Below are 19,508 nucleotides of genomic sequence, written 5' to 3'. Positions count from 1 at the left end.
TGGGGAATCGCAGTTAGAACTACCAATGTCTGATGTATTAAAAACCAGAAAGATACGATATTTTTTGCAAAAAGAATGATCTTTTTGCGTTTAAGCTTTGTTTAAAGTTGTGGAAATATTTACATTGTATTTGCTATTTTCTGATGAAACTTATGTGTTCTATTTTCTGATTGTGTCCATAAAAATGTACCACAAACTAGTTACATGCATATTACAGATTTCTTTTCAACTTGTTTTTCACGATTTCATAATCAATCTGATGCACTTATCTTCCACCGCAAATTACCCGACGGAAGCAATGGTGAAGGATCAAGTACTGATACCTAAACTTAAAGGGATCTTTTCACGCTTTGGTAAATTGACAAAATTGAAAAAAGTTGTTTCAGATTCGCAAATTTTCGTTTTAGTTATGATATTTGTGAGGAAACAGTAATACTGAACATTTACCATGGTCTAATATAGCCATTAATTGCATGTTTTGACGATTTTAAAACCTAAAAATTATAAAGCGTTGCAACGCGAAACGATTGAATAATTTGGAGAGTTCTGTTTTTGTCGTTAAATTTTGTGAAACTACGAAAATTGCTTATATAAGGTATAAAATACGTCAAGTATGTGTACTTGGCGGAATAGCTCAGTAGGCTAAAGCGTTTTTACTTCAGGACTCTAGCAGGACTCCAGGGGTCACTGGTTCGAAACCTGCTCCGGGCAATGTTCTTTTCCTTTTTTTAATTTTATTCTTGATTTTTTACTGGAGCTTTTACGATCCAATGTTTACATTTATCAATATAAAGCATTTAATGAATAAGTTAAAAAAAATGCCAAAATCTGTGAAAAGGCCCCTTTAAGCGTCACTTCATTACCTATGATCCCGCAAGTAGGCGCTTCAACATACAGGGAGTCTTGCGGGACTGTCTCAAGACGTATTTCGCTTTGCGGCACAGTCCAGGTAATTCACACATAATTCTTTTATCTTTTGTATCAAAGCTGTTCCAATGCCCAAAGAGACGGTTTTTGTTATGTCATAAAATTGTGAATGTATAACGACCAATTATTACATTTTGGGGGCCTAGTCCTAAGCTAAAAGCTTATATTTCTCCAATAAATGTATCGTATAGTTATATTCGCATCCACATTCGGTATTTGACCCATAAACAAATATATTTAGGGGCATATTGACTGCAGTGCTAAACAATTATTATTATGCTGGTTTATTTTGCTTACGCTGAATTGACACTGAGAGAATGCATTTAATAATTGTACAAATGTATGTAGCTCTGTATGTAGGTATATTTGATTAGACGCCTTAAATTTTTATCCCCACGTTTTTCGGAGAAAAAGTGGGGATATTGTGGTGATGTGCGTCTGTCCATCCGTCCGTCCGTCCTGGCCACCTGCTCCTCCTTACATTATTAGCACAAGAACCTTGAAACTTACAAACACGGTAGCTATGAGCATATGTGCGACGGTGACAGTGACGGAATTTTGATCTGACCCCTGGGTCAAAGGTTATGGGGGTTGGGGCGGGGCCTAGTCAGATATTTTCACTCATTTTTTATGTTATTTTACATTAACTTCTTTATTTCTGCAACGATTTACTTCAAATTGATACTGAGCCTCTCTTATGACAATCCGGTCAATCTCAACTATGCATGGCCCCATTACCAACCCTGTGGCGCCCCGACCACATAGGCCACGCCCGCCCAAAATTGCCTTTTACTGTAATTTCTTCATTTCTACACCGATTCACTTCTTATTGATACTGAACCTCTCTTATGACAATACGGTCAATCTCAGCTACCCATGGCCCCATTACCAACCCTAGGGCACCCCGCCCACATAGGCCACGCCCACATAGGCCACGCCCACCTAAAATTGCCTTTTACTATAATTTCTTTATTTCTACACCGATTCACTTCAAATTGATACTGAACCTCTCTTATTATAATACGGTCAATCTCAACTATGCATGGCCCCATAACCAACCCTGGGGCGCCCCGCCCACATAGGCCACGCCCACATAGGCCACGCCCACCCGAAATTGCCTTCTACTATAATTTCTTCATTTCTACACCGATTCACTTCAAATTGATATTGAACCTCTCCTATGACAATACACTTAATCTCAACTATGCATGGCTCCATTACCAACCCTGGGGCGCCCTGCCCACATAGGCCACGCCCACCCAAAATTGCCTTTTACTAGAATTTCTTCATTTCTACACCGATTGACTTCAAATTGATACTGAACCTCTTTTATGACAATACAGTCAATCTCAACTATGCATGGCGCCATTACCAACCCTGGGGGGCCCCGCCCACATAGGCCACGTCCACCCAAAATTGCCTTTTACTATAATTTCTTCATTTCTACACCGATTTACTTCAAATTGATACTGAACAAATCTTATGGCGATACGGTCAATCTCAACTATGTATGGCCCCATTACCAACCCTGGGGCGCCTCGCCCATAATAGGCCACACACACCCAAAATTGTCTTTTACTATAATTTCTTCATTTCTACCCCGATTCACTTCTTATTGATACTGAACTTCTCTTATGACAATACGGTCAATCTCAACTATGCATGGCCCCATTACCAACCCTGGGGCGCTCTTGGGTCAAACATGCGGCGTGGGGATACGCGTCGGCCTCTGCCGCGCCATTTCTAGTTTAACCGTTATTTTGAACATATTTCATCTGATTAATTAAGTTTGATGCAACCGTGTATAAAAAAACGGAAGCCATTATATATTTAATGTAGTAACGAACGTTGGCAAACAAGAATTTCAAAAGACTTTAAGCATTAAGTGTAGCATTTTTGCTCGACTTTTAAGATAAAAGGGTCAAACTTGTCAAAATCTCGCCTTGGCGTAGATGATATAGTGTTCGTTATAAAATCAAGACGTCCCAGGTTCGATTCCCTCGATAATGAAGCTCCCAAGATTTCAAACTATTTAGACACAAGGACTGTTTCTTCCAACGCAAAGGACTAAAGCCGTATAAAAAAATCAAAACTTTTTCAGAAATCCGCAAGCGTTTCTGCCAAACATTCACCGAGGTAATGACGAGCATATCTCGACGTTTTACGTCACATGAATATGCGAGCGCCTTGGCGGACTTTGCGTTCGAGCAGCCGAACTTGCAGAAGCTATTGCTGGAGATACAATTTACGACACAGGACACTTACATGTTCTTTATCCGGATGGCCACTGAGTCCACAGAGTTTATTGAGAAATATCTCGCAGGTGAAGCAATATACTGATCCGAGTTGGCCATAAATGAGTCGCGGAAGTCGTAAATGCGCTTATGTCGTATTGAGCAAATGTAGCTCAAGCCCAGCTTACGCATCCGCACAGTCTGGTCAGGAGCTACCCAATCCGCTATGAACTTCCGCAAGATTGTATAATCTCATCGGCAAAAAGAGTTTCTCTTGCCGCATATAGCATTAGACACATTATCACAAGATGCGACTCAAATAGTTTACACTCCTTCTCAGTAACTGTCCCGGTCTGTAAATACTGTGAAGCCATTTCAATTCGTGGTCATCACAATTTTAGTTGTCTTAATGCTGATGCCTTTTTCGTGTACACCATACATCCTGACATTTGTTCTATTTTTGTGGACCATTGAATCCTCATAATCATCGAATATTAAATTTCCCACAAGAAATAATGCTTGTACAATACTGAAACAAAATATGGATTACAGATTCCCATGAATTAAATCACAAGAATAGAACGACTGATTTGATAATACGCTTCTAAATTCCTTAGTAAGTGCTAGCTATCAAAAATATTACAGACCGACATATCAATATTTTCAAAAATCTAACACGATTTTAATTTAATTTTAACATTTTAAGATTGTGATTAAGCGAAATATACCACCCATTGTTTCAAAGAAATACATTCGTATGAGCTTTTCTACAAATTCAGTTGATTTTTACATTTAAAATTGTGTAATTGGAATTCATAAATATAATGAGCCGTTAATTTAGATGGCAGGATTATTGGTAAAAAACGGATAAGCAATATGGCTTCATGTGCATGCTAATAATTACGTTTCGTATTTTTATGTCAATGACGATCAGGTCAGTACCATCGAATGCTGATTATGTTGTGGATAATCGCAACTCCTTTGCAAACTTACGTAATCTGCTAGTTACCAAAGAATTGTATCATGGTTTTCTGTACTTTCGCTTGAAACTATTTTATATAGAAGCTACTCGACACTCGCTGACTAAATCAAATTCCGTCGAATGTCATACTTACAGCATTTTGCAGATCATATGCATGTGCATATTAATCCACCAGAATATTTACGAAATGTATGCTTAAAGTCTAAATCTAAAAAACAAAAACATTACATTCCCAGTCTTCACTAACGATCATGCACAATAATGAAAATACGATATAAATAACATTTTTTATCAGCGATTTTTATCAGCGTGTCGTTTTCCTTAAACAGTACAGTAAGTGATACATCACACTGAAAAGTCTCATTTGTTTCACCGCTCGACAAACACAGCAATACGAGTAGAAATAGGTTATATTTGGTGGGAGAATAGTATTACTCCCGAACCCTTCTTTTTCTTTTTTGCCCTGTATTTTCAAGAAAATATGTTTTATTTTTTATTAAATAAAGTTTTTTATGAATAGTTCTTATTTATAGGTAACTCGGAGGATTTCTACAGTCAATGCCATCGAGCAGCAGACCGATATGGCACAGAAATGGACAAAGCTGTAGTAGATCTGGCAGTGGGAAGCCTGTACACTAATGTCAAGGTTCTGTTAAATATATGATATGATGTATCAAATACGTGTGTAGCGTTGAAACGTAACATTGTTCACAAGAGTTCAATATTATGACAATTGTTATGCATTACAAAGTAATTGTTTATTTCCTCATCATCCAAAATATTTACGTATAGAGGTTTTCATGTAGAAGTAATTACTCCAGTTATGAAACCAACCAGGTTTAACTGATGCGTAATCACAGAAGGACATAACTGAAAAGAGTGCTTCACAACGTTTCGATTACGTTCACGTTAAGTATACTTGCAATTGGCGTAAAGCACACACAAAACTTAGCGAATACTGTTGTGTCTCTTGTTAACAATCATCCACACCCACAAGGGTATCATAACGATGAACGATTTTTTAAATGCGCATATCGTGAAATCCGTGCAAATTCTCCAGGGATATTACGTTAAGTATACTTGCAATTGGCGTAAAGCACACACAAAACTTAGCGAATACTGTTGTGTCTCTTGTTAACAATCATCCACACCCACAAGGGTATCATAACGATGAACGATTTTTTAAATGCGCATATCGTGAAATCCGTGCAAATTCTCCAGGGATATTATAAATTTGCATTATATACATCCAGTGGGCGTAACTAAACTTTACAGACGGGAAAATGCATTTAGTAATTGGTTTACAATTACCTTGATGGTTAGTGTATATATTATATTTATTGTTCCAAAGTAATTATATATATATTCAGTTATTTAGAGTCTAGCACACCAGAGAGAGCATTTGATATCGTAGTTGTTTCTTACGGGGTGTTTAGTTAAAATATCTTGTGGAGTTCGAAGCGTTGTGTTCCATAGCAAAATTTATTTCAATGAACAGTTCTTTAAGTTGTGTGCGTCATTTTTGAACCGACATAAACATACATAAACATTGCAGGTACCTAGATTACAAAAATCTGAAAGTTAGAAACATGTCCACTAATTTATGTTAACTTATTTATGATAAGTAATGCATGTGTTTTATATGTAAATTTGAAATCTGCACATGTGTTTGTGTACTTATATATCAATATAATTTGTGGTAGTGGAAAACGTGGTCACTTGTTCCTGTTCACGTGACTAAACTTTCATGTTAAATATGGGCCTTGTCATGCGATAATAGGTCTTATGTCACATTCGAGCGATTTGATATGAAATATTTTTGCCCGCTAAGAAGACCAAGAAATCTGTTCGCGACTTGAAAGCGTACATGGTAGCCCCTGACTAGACCGCGCTAATGCACAGGCTAGTATTGAGCTAAGATTGCCGCTTATGACGAACATGGTTATTCCTGACCAGTCTGCGCGGATGCTACGCTGGCCGCTTGTGGCATTAGACCCATTTACGCAGGACGCGGCTCACTTGACTATAGGAAGCCTGAATATCAATACGATTCTATCTGACTAGTAGACATTCGTACGTTTCACTCAATAATTTAATTGACCCATAATGGGTTTGAATCTCATTGAAAAAAGAATAGTACATGGTTGCATACTTAAATCGATTAAAAACAGCCCCTTTGATAGCCCCATTGGACATGGAACCGACAGGTGGAGAGATAGATTTTGGTCAATTTGCTAACAGTATTTGATGCCAGAAGATATATTTTCATGCATATATAAACATAGTTATACTATTAATTGTACTTTTAATCTGTAGTTTACACAATACTTCTGGTAAAATGAATAATTAATAATTATGTAAATTTCAGGCAAATTTGAAAGAGGGCTATAATAAATACAGCGCAGCGCTACGCATATTGAAAGGCTCTGGAAAGTCTCTACAATTGGCAACTGCGCATCAGCGCATCGGATACAACCTGATGTTACAGGATCAAAATGAAGACGCTATTACGTAATAGTTTTATTCCCATAAAAAGAAGTGACGTTCTTTTTTTTTATTCCTGGTATGCATAGACACATCAAAATAACAATAACAGTTATTTAAAAAAACGAATTTCTCTTACAGGATTGACAATAGATATTTTCAACATTGTGATACGCCATACGTCATTGCATATAAACTTATTTTGTATTTATTTGATTTTTAGCTCGACTTTTCGAAGGAAAATGAGAGCTATACTACTCGCCCCGGCGTCGGCGTCGCCGTCGCCGTCGGCCTCGCCGTTGGTTAAAGTTTTTTTATAAAGTCAAATAACTTTTACACTATCAAAGATAATTAACTCAAACTTGGAATACTTCTTAATGGCAACAAGACAATTGTGTAGGTCAAGGTGCATAACTCTGTGAGCATTCTTTTTAGAGTTATGCCCCTTTTTATACTTAGAAAATTGAAATTTTGGTTAAGTGTTGTGTTTAGGTCCACTTAATTCCTAAAGTATCAACGCTATCGCTTTCAAACTTGCAACACTTACTATCATAAGGCAAAGTTATGAAAATCTGACTGGCATTTTGACAGAATTATGGCCCCTTTTATACTTAGAAAATTAAAAATTTTGTTAAGTTTTGTGTTTTGGTCCATTTTACTCCTAAAGTATCATAGCTATTGCTTTCATACTTGGAACACTCGCTTACTATCATTAGGGGAATGTACAGGACAAGTTGCATAACTCTGGTTGGCATTTGACTGAATTATGGCCCGTTTTTTTACTTAGTAACTTTGAATATTTTGTTAAATTGTGTGTTAAGATGCACTTTACTTCTAAAGTATCAAGGTTATTGCTTTCAAACTTCAAATACGTTCTTACTATCATGAGGATACTGTACTGGCAAGTAGAATTTGAACTTAACCTTTGAATGACATTGAATCTCAAGGTGAAATAAATAAATGTTGCTTAATTTCCCATACCATTTTTTTAGGACCAGATTTGATTTATACTTCGACAAAACAACACTTGCCTGACATACCACAATGGACTTTACCCAAACCATCCCCCACGCCCCCCCCCCCCCCCCCCGAATCCCCTCCCCCCCCCCCCCCCAAAAAAAAAATAAAATAAAAATAAAAATAAATATTGTTTCCTTTTTTCCTTATTTTTGAAATATCATCTAATAAATGACCACACCCCTACATTATTCCTCCTCTCCACCCCCCCCCCCCCCCTAAACATAGTAAAAAAACACAATATTTATTTTTATTATTTTATTTTTGAAAGACCGTTCAACCATCCTTTGGCGTGCCTTCTTTTTAATTTTCGTTAAAAACTAATAAGGTTCAATGATTTATACAGTCACTTACAGAAGTCGTTGGCTATCTCCCTGGTATCCGGGAAACCATTCGAGCTCATAGCTCTTCGGGCGTTAAACATTATGGGAAGTGCGCATACCAAGTTAGGTAAGGGATTCTTTGATTACGAACGAGACATATATTGGTTAAGTACAATCTAATTTTTGATTGCAATTGATTTTATTATGCAGATTTATTAATTTGTTTTGAATTTTATTACTTCTGCATTTCAACGATTCATCAGTTATGGATCGATTAATAACTTCTCAATTTAGTCTGAAAAATATTTTATAAACTATTAACAATCTGCCTTAAATTATAAATGTTTTCGAAAATAGGCCGAACAAAATAAAGTCAAGAAACTATCATTTAGTATAGTGCTTTTGCCTTATTCTGACTTTCTTAAAATAAAATTTCTAATGAAGTTTTATTTTTAACTATGTTTTCCTAATTTGAAATAAACAAATGTTTTGTCATCCTTAACAGGACGATTTGAATAGGCCAAGAGATACCATTTTGTTTCCCTTAAACGTCGACGGAAAATTCAAGGCGAACATCACCCGGATGTCGGAATGACATTGAACAACATTGGAATAATGTACGACCAAATGGGCGACCGAATATTGGCCTTGAAATACTTTCAACAAGGCCTTGAAATAAGGAACCAATCCAAGGCTCCAGATCTTTCTCGCGTTGCTTCGTTGACGAATGTTGCAAGCGGATACAGTGCTGTTGGAACAATGGACGAAGCATTAAAAGCTTTAGACGAAGCGGAAGAAATTTTATCAAAACAACGGTTTCCGCAGATATACTATATTGCGTATTTAGATGACACGAGGGGAAAGTTGTATTTCAAACAGGGCAAAATAGACAAAGCAGATGAATTGTTCATGAAAGCGGTACGGGGACGCGAGGAAGTGTCATATGGAAAAAACACGCACGTGGAAAGCTTGATCAATGTGATGAAAGTGGCTGTTAAAAAAGGGGACAATTATAGATGTATTAAAACTGGGAAAACTGTGCTTTCCTTCATTGATGATGTTATTAAGCAGAGCCCGAAAAGTCACCTTTTGACTGCGTGTTACTATTGCCTCGCAAGTGTTTACAAAGCAATGGGCGACGATGCAAATGTAAGGGATCAAGGCAGAAGTGTTGAGGCTCGAATACCTGTATACATGCGATTGCAATGAGCGCATGGTTGTTGAAAAAAGACAACAGCTGGCAGACATTGAGTGCAAGCTGAAAGCAATGACTAAATGACATCCATAAAACACCAAAACAAATCAGTTCGATCGGATAAAAACTAGTATATAGACGGTTGCGTTTATTAGAATTTTTAAAGTGAATGTTGTTTAGCAATTAGTTACATGATTCAACTGATTGCCTAAATTTTCCTACGACATACAACCTCGGCCGAACTGAAAAGCGACCCAATATGTCTGCTTATAGTGTTTTATGCCATAAAATAAGCATATTAAACAGATTTATCAACTACTTAATAAGTATATTTCATGTTGTTGCGGTACACAATTGCATCATGTAAAATGTTAAATGACATATATCAAGACAAAACTTGCCACAATAATCATCAAGGCCATATTTGCAGTACCTAGGTTTTGAGCGTACCTTGCGTATTAATTATCTAACTAGGAATCCATGATGTGCTGCAATGTGGAGCGACCGTTTAATTATCGTTAGACATCGGGCGTTGTTCGTGCTTGTTGGTGCAATCCTGCCTAGCCGTCCAAGCTTTTCTCGTAATAGTATATATAATACCATCCATGATATACAGGTCAGTAGCAAAACTGTCACACCTATAATGACGATCAAGATGGCTTTGCAGGTGGTAACTGAAATAAAGGCATCAACATGGATTGTAGATAAAAATCGCAGGGTTTTTGTGCGTATTTAATCAAGCTGTAAATTTTCCTTTTCATAACGTATTAAGTTTAAGCTTGTAGTAAATTATAATTACTCAAAAGACTCTTTAAAAATGGCACTCTTAATTGGAACAGGACTTTTATCAAAAACATGCTTGGAGTAGAAACAATTGCATTGTATGCTCTTCGAATTTTTTTAACGACTTAAAGGGACAGATTTTCTAATGCTTGAAAAATGTCATTAAATGATGTGTATTAAGAGAACCTATTCACAGATTTTGGCATGTATTGAAGTTTGTTAAGGTCTCTTTAAAATATCGCCTTTTCCGGTATTCGAACCATTGACCTCTATAACCTATATTTAATGTGTTACCATTACATCATTGCGTTATTAAGACATAAGTATGACGTCACTTTGATTGTCCGCGCACTGTTTATGAAACAAAACGCCGTCATTTGATTTTCATTGTTGTGGTGACGTCACGCTTTCGATGAAAAGTGGAGTAAGTTCGGTTAATATAATTCTCGTGTATTACCTTTAATAAATCGCGGATAACGTATTCATGAAATCGTGCTATAATCGAAATAATCGACGTGTAAGCGTTGGTTATTGCGGTAATAAATAAACTAATAACCAAAGGTTCGTTGTTCAATTACTACGCATCGGAACGTGTAAGCGTTGGTTATTACCGCAATAACCAACTCTTACACGTTGATAATTTCTTAAACATAGGGTTGTAAACGCTCTTTTACTAAGAGGCGCATTTATTTCAATTATCGATGAAAACGGTTGCAGAAAATGTATATTTGTACATGTATATTATTAATGATTATTTATAAACAAACCACTATTTTTGAGATTGCTCTTAGTCATGGATGGATTTGCGTTGAACTAAAATATTTATATGAGCCACGCTCTGTGAAAAGAGGGTGTAATAAATGTGCGTAAATTGTCGTCCCAAATTAGCCTGTGCCATCCGCACAGGCTAATCTTGGACGACACTTTCCGCTTAACTTGATTTTTGCTACGAATAGACTTTCTTGACACGAAAAATATCATAACAGCGGAAAATGTCGTCCCTGATTAGCCTGATTAGCATGTGGGGACTGCACAGGCTAGTCTGGTACGACAGTTTACGCACATGCATTATACCCCCTTTTTCACACTAGTTGAAATTCAAAAGTCATACTTACAGGGGCCTTTTAACATATTTTGGTATGCATGGAAGTTTGATATTTAATGTTTTATATTGATAAATGTAAACATTAGATCTAAAGAGATCCAGTAAAATAAACACAAGAATAAAATTAAATTTAAAAAAACGCAACTGGGCTCGAACCACAGACCCCTGGAGTCCTGGAGTAAAAGTCTAACGCCTAGACCACTCGACCATCAGCGCTCACGCAATGAATGATGTGTTTTATAATTGTTATAAGCAATCCTCGTAGTATCACAAAATATAACGACAACAACAGAACTCTCCAAATTATCCAATCGTTTCGCGTTGCAACGCTTTATAATTTTCAGGTTTTTGAATCGTCAAAATATGCACATAATGGATATTTTAGAGGATGGTATATGTTCAGTATTACTGTTTTTTCTCACAAATGGCATAACGTAAACGAAATTTAGCAAATCTTAAACATTTTTTTTTATTTTGTCAAATTTACCGAAGCGTGAAAAGGTCCCTTAAAAATTATAATTCAATTTAAGTATTTTATTAGATTGACAAACGTTATGCATATACCTAACATTGTAGTCCTAATTGTGGATTTTATTGGTTTGATTTGCAGATGATACTCGTAGGTGTATTACATGTAGAATTCTGTAACTTTTGCGCTGCGATTATTTATTCATATTTTAGGTTTTCCTTGGTTAAGATTGTTAGACCTTAATTATTACCGATTAGAAAGTTAGCAACTTACCCATGGTGCCCGGATGTGTTCTAACAGGAATCGCTCCCAAATAGCACAAACGTTCTTCCACCTCTGGGTGCCTACCATTACTAGTCTGCTGTACTTCACCAACACCATTCGACGTATATCTGTTGTTTTCAATACGATCACTTTGGTGTTGACTATCTTCAAACAAGTCATGTTGCGAATTAACCGTATGTGTTGTTGCATGATAGTCGGCTGAAGTAAAAATTGGTCTAGGATTTTTAAATGCTGGTCGGCTAGTGTTAAGGTAGCGCACCTCTAATGGGCACATATCCAAATATAATCTAATTAATTATTTTCTTAATCAGCATCATTTCACTAAACTACATGCAAATTTGTAGGTAGGCTTTCCATGCTTTAAAAAAAATATACCGATTTTTTCAAAACCACCCCCACGCTCGGCTTTTGTCCAGTTTATTTTCACCCCTGGGGTATATAAAAGTTCCATAATTCATTCAAATTTCCAAATATGGGCATGCAGTTGGTGTGTACAGATGCTGTAAAGGTGTTTAAAGTTTAAACAAGATGAAATAAGTATTCTTTTACAGACATTTATTTTTTACAAATTTTTATCTATGGAAGAGCGCCATGAAATGAAAGTGATTTCAGCCAAGTAAAAATTGGGTCGGTTAAAAACAAAGTGTCATAAAATTCAAAATAGTATCATTTAAGTCATATTTTAAACTTAGTTTTTATAGAAACACTATATACAGCAAAAATACCAAGAAATAGACAGATTTACCGTTTACTTTTTGAAATAAAAATAAAAATGCAACATGCATGGTTCGTATTTTCAACAGTAAATCACCCAATTTCGCCATAACGTTGTTTTAATTTTAATAATTGAAGAATGTGCATAAAAATTGCAACATATTTAACAATAAATATAGCTTATATGCCATATTAAATCAAATTACGTTAGAAAATAAATAAAACGCGTCGCAAAAAAGTATACGTCGTCGGCAGGATTCGAACCTGCGCGGGAATATCCCAAAAGATTTCTAGTCTATCGCCTTAACCACTAGGCTACGGCACCTATTAGTAGGCTCTTCAACCTTCGAAGAAATCGCGGGAAATCATTAGAGGTGCGCTACCTTAAACTTTGCCTAGATGGTGTTGTATGGTGGTCGGCTGGAGTTAAACCTGGCCTAGATGTTTTTGCATGGTGGTCGGCTAGAGTTAAACCTTTCCTAGATGGTGTTACATAGAGGTAGGCTGTGGTTAAACCCTTCCTAGATGTTGTTAAATGGTGGTCGGCTTGAGTTAAACCTTGCCTAGATGTTGTTACATGGAGGTCGGCTGAAGTTAAACCTGGCCTAGATGTTGTTACCTGGAGGTCGGCTGGAGTTAAACCTTTTCTAGATGTTGTTAAATAGAGGTCGGCTGGGGTAACACCTTTTCTAGATGTTGTTGAATGGTGGTCGGCTGGAGTTTAACCTTGCCTTGATGTTTTTGCATTGTGGTCGGCTGGAGTTAAACCTTGCCTAGATGTTGTTGCATTGTGGTCGGCTGAAGTTAAACCTTGCTTAGATGTTGTTGCATGGTGGTCGGCTGGAGTTATACCTTGCCTAGATATTGTTGCATTGTGGTCGGCTGGAGTTAAACCTTTTCTAGATGTTGTTAAATGGATGTCGGCTGGGGTTAAATCTTTTCTAGATGTTGTTGCATGGTGGTCGGCTAGAGTTTAACCTTGCCTAGATGTTGTTGCATTGTGGTCGGCTTGAGTTGAACCTTGCCTAGATGTTGTTGCATCGTGGTCGGCTGGAGTTAAACCTTGCCTAGATGTTGCATTGTGGTCGGCTGGAGTTAAACCTGGTCTAAAATTTGTCATTGCGACTGTAATAGTATGCCATGAAGACGGGGTTTTAGTGTCTGTCATAGTGAGCGTTGTATTCTTTTTAGGCGTTGGACAATGAGCGGAAATTATCCTTTCATGTGTTCCGCAAACATCAATGCATGGCGCTTCGTCTTCCGTTTTCGTAACGTTGCAACGTGCTAAACAACTCTCCTTCTCGTCTCCATCTTTGCAGCATAGAATTAGCAATCGGTTCGCGTACGCTGGTTTCCAGGATAAGTCGAACCACCGCAACAGGTGCAATTCCATGGTTGCCACTCGCTGCTGCATACTGCCCCCAGTATTGCAACTGTGCACGTTGCTTATGTACAAGCGGAAGACACATGCAAAAACAGCAATCTTAACTAAACTATCAAAGATTCTCATCGTAATGAGATAATAGTACGTACTTGTTGGTAAGAACACAGGTCTATACTAATGTAAATGCAATATGACCAGAGCTTGACAAGTGTTATCAATTTTATATAATCGGCACAATATCCTCTCTATTGTAGCGAAAGACCAATCGTTATTGTAGGTTTTAAAATTTAAAAAAAGAAGATGCCCAGAGCGCTCACCTGATAACTTTGACTTCAAGGGTTCTTAACTTAGCTGAATAATTTTTATTTATGGCAAGAATGTCAATTTGAGTTTTCATTTTTTTCTTGTTATGACGAATGCCCTTATGAAAACAAATTGTGCATTTTTACTTTTACAAACCTCTATCCACATGCCGAGATTTATTAAAGCAGCCAAGTACGTTTTAACTTATCGCAGGATCTAGATTTTTCGGGCATTCATCTGTAAGTACGAATAGACAGACAGAAGAACACAACAGAAATAACGGGCGTATTCCAAATAGCTCCCTACCTATGTTAAACTTGAATCAACCTAGGTCACGTACTTTGTTATTTATCGAATGATCCAGATTTGTAAAGTTCAATTATTGTGTTACCATAGCAAACATAATGCTTGACTGACATCAAGATATTACCGTCGAAATTTTGCCCTCTATTCACATATCAAGTTTCATCTATATACCTAGTAGGTTAAAAACTTTTTTCAGAATCATGATTAATAATTAAATTCAAGAATTCAAGTTATTACAACTTTAGCACTACCGATGTTAAATCATCTCTTTGTTTCTTTGCCAAATCCGCCACATGAATTGTTGGCAGATATCAATAAAATGTTTTTACACTTTGTGTGGAACGCAAAACCACGTATTAGTAAACATATTTTGATAACATATTAAAAATAAAGAATAAGGTTTAATGATGATAGATGTGTTTTCCTTTGTCAGTTCTCTTAAGTGGGCATGGATCCGTGGACTTGTCGCTGGAAATGGTAAATGAATACATATTGTTAATACAAAAATTAATTTTCAAAATTTATATAACTGTGACAGTCACTATCCTGAAAACTATATAAACAGGATACATAATGAATTTTTGAAAGATACATTGAAATCATTTGTCGAACTTAACAGAAAAGAACCTTCAAAAATCAGCTTTAGCTACAGAATGAACTCTTCTATTATCCATAAATAACAATTGGTAACAAAGGTGTATTTGTTCAATCATGGTTTAACAAAGGCATTTGTTACATACTATAAATTTATTGCAAAACGGGTTCGGGAGCTCTACTGACAACTGCTTTATGAAGCCGTTTATCCCGACAAATCTACGGTCCATCTTAGTTAAAACAAAGGGTACAAAACCAATGCATGATATTTTTACCAAAAATGAGTTCCCGCAAGCATGTTTAAAGGGGCCGTCAACCACGAATTACGAAAAAATAACAGTTCTAAAAGACCGTATTGTTTGACAATTATTAGTTTATATTGATTAAAATATCACGACTGGTATATTACATTACTTGAAAAAAGTTGTTAAGTTTTCATATTTTAATATATTCGGTAATAAAATTTTACTGGGTATGTGTACCAGGTAACTACCAGTAACTATAAATAACGCAAGTATATTGATCATCATCGTCACGTGGTAAACCCAGGAATGCAAATTGTGAATGCGTAGTGAATTGTATATATATATAATGATCAATCTAATGGCGTTATTTTTTATATTGTGTATATCGTTATGTCACCTATATTTGCGATGTACTTTCGATTTCACATCGCGAAATTTTATTACCGAATATACTGAAAATATGAACTATTTTCAAGTAATGAAATATACCAGTCGTGATATTTTAATCAATATAAACTAATAATTGGTGTACAATACGGTATTTTAGAACCTTTCTATTTTCGTCATTCGTGGTTGACGGTCCCTTTAAATAAACGTAATTGTATTGAAACAAAAGATTGGTTACATATCTTTTCTATGCCTTTTCATATTACACGAGATACCAATTTACAGTTGTTTCAATATTAAATTGTACACGGAATCATAGGTACGAACGCCTTCTTATTAAAAATTGGATATATAGCTACAGCAGACTGCACCTTTTGTCAAACTGAATGTAAAACTTAAGAACATATTTTTTGAAAATATAAGCATGTAAATAAGTTGATAACAGATTTGATTTTGGATGCAATATTTATTCAAATTGCCTTAATATACCTTCCTTTCTATTGGGACATGAAAATGCAAATGGGTCCTTAAATTTTAAACTTGTTTTGATCCAAATGTTTATTTACAATTGTAAAATGAACAAAACTATACCCTCTATTAAAGCAGCTTAATCATACATGTCCTTACATTACCATGTATTCAATGAAATAAACAGTGTTAATGATTAGCATCAAAGTTAAGATATCGTTAGCTCTTTTGCAGTAGCCGCGATACGGGATTAAAAATGCATGTATTGTCATTTATTTGCTGAACCAATATTGGTTGTTTTATAATGTAGAAGTAACTGATGATCAAATGTGTAAATTTGTTATAGAAGAACAGAACAGAACATATTTTATTCACGTAAACTTTACAGTTTTTTGTGTTATATATATATGCATACATATAATTATTAATACAACAAGATTATACAATGAAGTATGGGTCATTATTTAACAAATATATTTAACAGGATGAACTTGTATACAATCAATATTCATGCTTATTTGGTACAATGATTAATTTCATATGGTAATAAATATGTATTGTTGGAACAAAAATAGCTTATAATCAAATAACTAGCTGTTATTGTAATGTATTCTTTCAATGACTAGTCTTGAGTCTTGTATACAATGACCAGTGTTATAAATCCGTCAATGCTACGTTGCGAATTTTAAAAGCTTCCGATATATATTTACTTAACATAAACAATTCAGATTTGTTGTTTGTATTAAACAGTTGTATCAACTTAAACATACTAGGTCTATTTCTATAATAATGTTTTAAATAAATTGGTCTTAAATGAGCATATGCTGTACATTTAAACATCAAATGAAATTCGTCCTCGATCTCATTGGTAGAGCAGATTTGACAAATACGTAAATGTCTATCCAATTTTTCGTATCTACCAGTGTGTATTCTCAAGTTATGGGAACATATACGTAATTTTGTAAATACAACTCTGAGATCTCTCGACACAATGAGATCTAGATAAGCTTCAAATCCATGTGACAGGTTAAGTGTTTTATACAAAGTTAAAACTCCACTATCTGTAACATTTTCTTGCCATTGTTGCAAATATTCATCAATTAGCCTTTGCCGAAATGTACAAATAAACTGGTTGGTATTTATAGGTATGTCACTACGCCAAACATAGTAAAAACCGTAACGTGTAAGAAGGTTCTTAACTTTACTAAACCAATTCGTCCTATTTATACTTACATCGCACACAGCATCTTTAACAACTGACTTGGTAATAATGTTATCACTATCCTTTAACTTTAACCAGTATTTTATAATACGTACATATCGGTTTATATACAATGGGTATCTACCCAGTTCACCGTATACAGCTACATTAGCTGTAGATTGTCTAACACCAAGCGTAGCTTTGCAAAATTTTAAATGCAGCCTTTCTAACTGTGATGATTTGGTAAACCCCCATACTTCGCACCCATACGTAATAATAGGAGAAACAAAAGCATCAAATAACTGCAGTGCTACTCTTGGTTTACATTCGTATTTTTTCAGATTTGACAATAAATTATTCAATGCTTTTAAGCCTTTTCCATATAACGTCTGAGAATTAAGATTAAAATTACCAGTGTAGTTCAATGTTACACCTAAATAGTTAAAGTCATTAACAACATCCAAGTATTCATCAGCATATATCCATTTTTCATTATGTTTTAAACCACCTCGTTTGCGAAATACTACAACTTTTGTCTTCGCAGTGTTCACTTCGAATTCCCATGTTTCACAGTAATTATGCAAATGATCTATTGACAATTGTAAATCTTCTGGGGTTTCACCAATAACAACCATGTCATCTGCGAATAACAAAAGAATCAAACACATATCCTGTATAACTATACCTTTGCTATTTCTATTTTGCAAATACATCTCTAGATCTTCTACGAAAAGAGAAAACAAGATCGGGGAGATTGTCTCCCCTTGCCTCAAGCCAACTGCTATATTAAAGTAATAAGAATAGTTTTCGCAATGTCTAACACATGACTTAACAGATTGATACGTGCTGCGTATTATACGCAACACTTTACCATCCACGTTAGCTTTATACAATTTTAACCATAGGGCATTGAGATCAATCGAATCAAAACAACGCTTCATGTCCACGAAACAGCAATACAAACGTTTATTCGAATTAACATAATTTTCAATAATTGAGTGCAGTACAAATACTGCGTCTACTGTCGATCTACCCTTTCTGAATCCAAATTGTGCATCAGAAATGGTGTTATTTTCTTCGCACCATTTTGATATACGCTGGTTTAGTACACATGTAAACAACTTAGCAAAATTACTTAGTAGTGTGATACCTCTATAATTTTTTATATCAGACTTGTCGCCCTTTTTATGTAAGGGAACAATAATACCCTTGGTCCATGCAATTGGAAAATTGCCCGTGTTCAAAATAAAATTGAATATTACTGTAATATGACCAGCTAAAATATCACAAGCTTCTATGAAATATTCATTTAATAATTTATCTGTACCTGGCGATTTCCTTGTTTTAATTAATTTGATAGCTTTACAAACTTCGTCATATGTGATTGGATTATCTAGCTCTCCAAATGTATGCGAAAAATCATTAAAATCGTAATTACTATTAAAATCCTCAGCTTCAACATTTGGAGCCTGGTTTATATCAGCAAACATTTGTTCAAAATGATTCTTGAAATCTTCAAGACGTATATTACTATCGTTAATATTTGTTTTTTGTGACCGAAAATATTTCCAAAAATCTTTTGGTCTACTATGTTTCAAATTTTCAAATTCCTTACAACGTTTGAATTTAAAAGCTCTGCGTTTTTTTAAAACAATGGTTTTGTACAGACATTTTAATCTACATAGTTCAACTCTATATATATCACTATGCGAATTATTATACACATATAGGGCATTTTTATACAAAAGCTTAGCCTTTCTACAGTCATGGTCGAACCATTTATCTGAGTCAGATATGACACTTTTTTGAAACTGTGGGTACTTTATTGTGTGCTTAACGAATAATGGATCTGCCACCTCACGTACAATTTCCGTAAACCTATTTACCATATAATCAGCCTTATTATAGCAGTGTTCATCAACATTATAAACTACATTGTCAAAATCTGCCATTTTACTTATCAGCCCCTCGCGAAACGTATTTTTTTCTTCATCACTCCACTTTAAACGTTCAATTGTATAAGGATCTTCTTTAACAACATGCCTATTACAAACAACATCAAATGACAGTGGGGCATGATCACTGAAGTTCATGAAGTCATT

The 19,508-nt window shown here is 35.4% G+C and overlaps 1 protein-coding gene across 1 annotated transcript; it reads left to right on the top strand.

The window, feature by feature from the left end:
- The first annotated feature begins 37 nt into the window (after positions 1 to 37).
- On the top strand, positions 38 to 9,447 carry LOC127851215 (uncharacterized). The gene is made up of 6 exons (XM_052384840.1): positions 38 to 949; positions 3,029 to 3,250; positions 4,677 to 4,789; positions 6,512 to 6,654; positions 7,991 to 8,094; positions 8,473 to 9,447. Exons 2-6 carry the CDS (start codon positions 3,067 to 3,069, stop codon positions 8,484 to 8,486), a joined length of 558 nt encoding a protein of 185 aa, XP_052240800.1. The 5' UTR covers positions 38 to 949; positions 3,029 to 3,066; the 3' UTR covers positions 8,487 to 9,447.
- The last annotated feature ends 10,061 nt before the right edge of the window (positions 9,448 to 19,508 follow it).

The sequence above is a fragment of the Dreissena polymorpha genome, chromosome 11, assembly GCF_020536995.1.
Source record: "Dreissena polymorpha isolate Duluth1 chromosome 11, UMN_Dpol_1.0, whole genome shotgun sequence".
Classification (NCBI taxonomy): Eukaryota; Metazoa; Mollusca; class Bivalvia; order Myida; family Dreissenidae; genus Dreissena; species Dreissena polymorpha.
This window is presented reverse-complemented; position numbering and strand designations above follow the sequence as displayed.

Excerpts from the sequence above, each read along its gene's own strand:
- LOC127851215 (XM_052384840.1), top strand. The coding sequence starts at position 3,067 with ATGACGAGCATATCTCGACGTTTTACGTCACATGAATATGCGAGCGCC. Across the intron at positions 4,790-6,511 it reads GCCTGTACACTAATGTCAAG|GCAAATTTGAAAGAGGGCTA; the intron begins GTTCTGTTAAAT and ends TGTAAATTTCAG. Across the intron at positions 6,655-7,990 it reads CAAAATGAAGACGCTATTAC|TCACTTACAGAAGTCGTTGG; the intron begins GTAATAGTTTTA and ends TGATTTATACAG.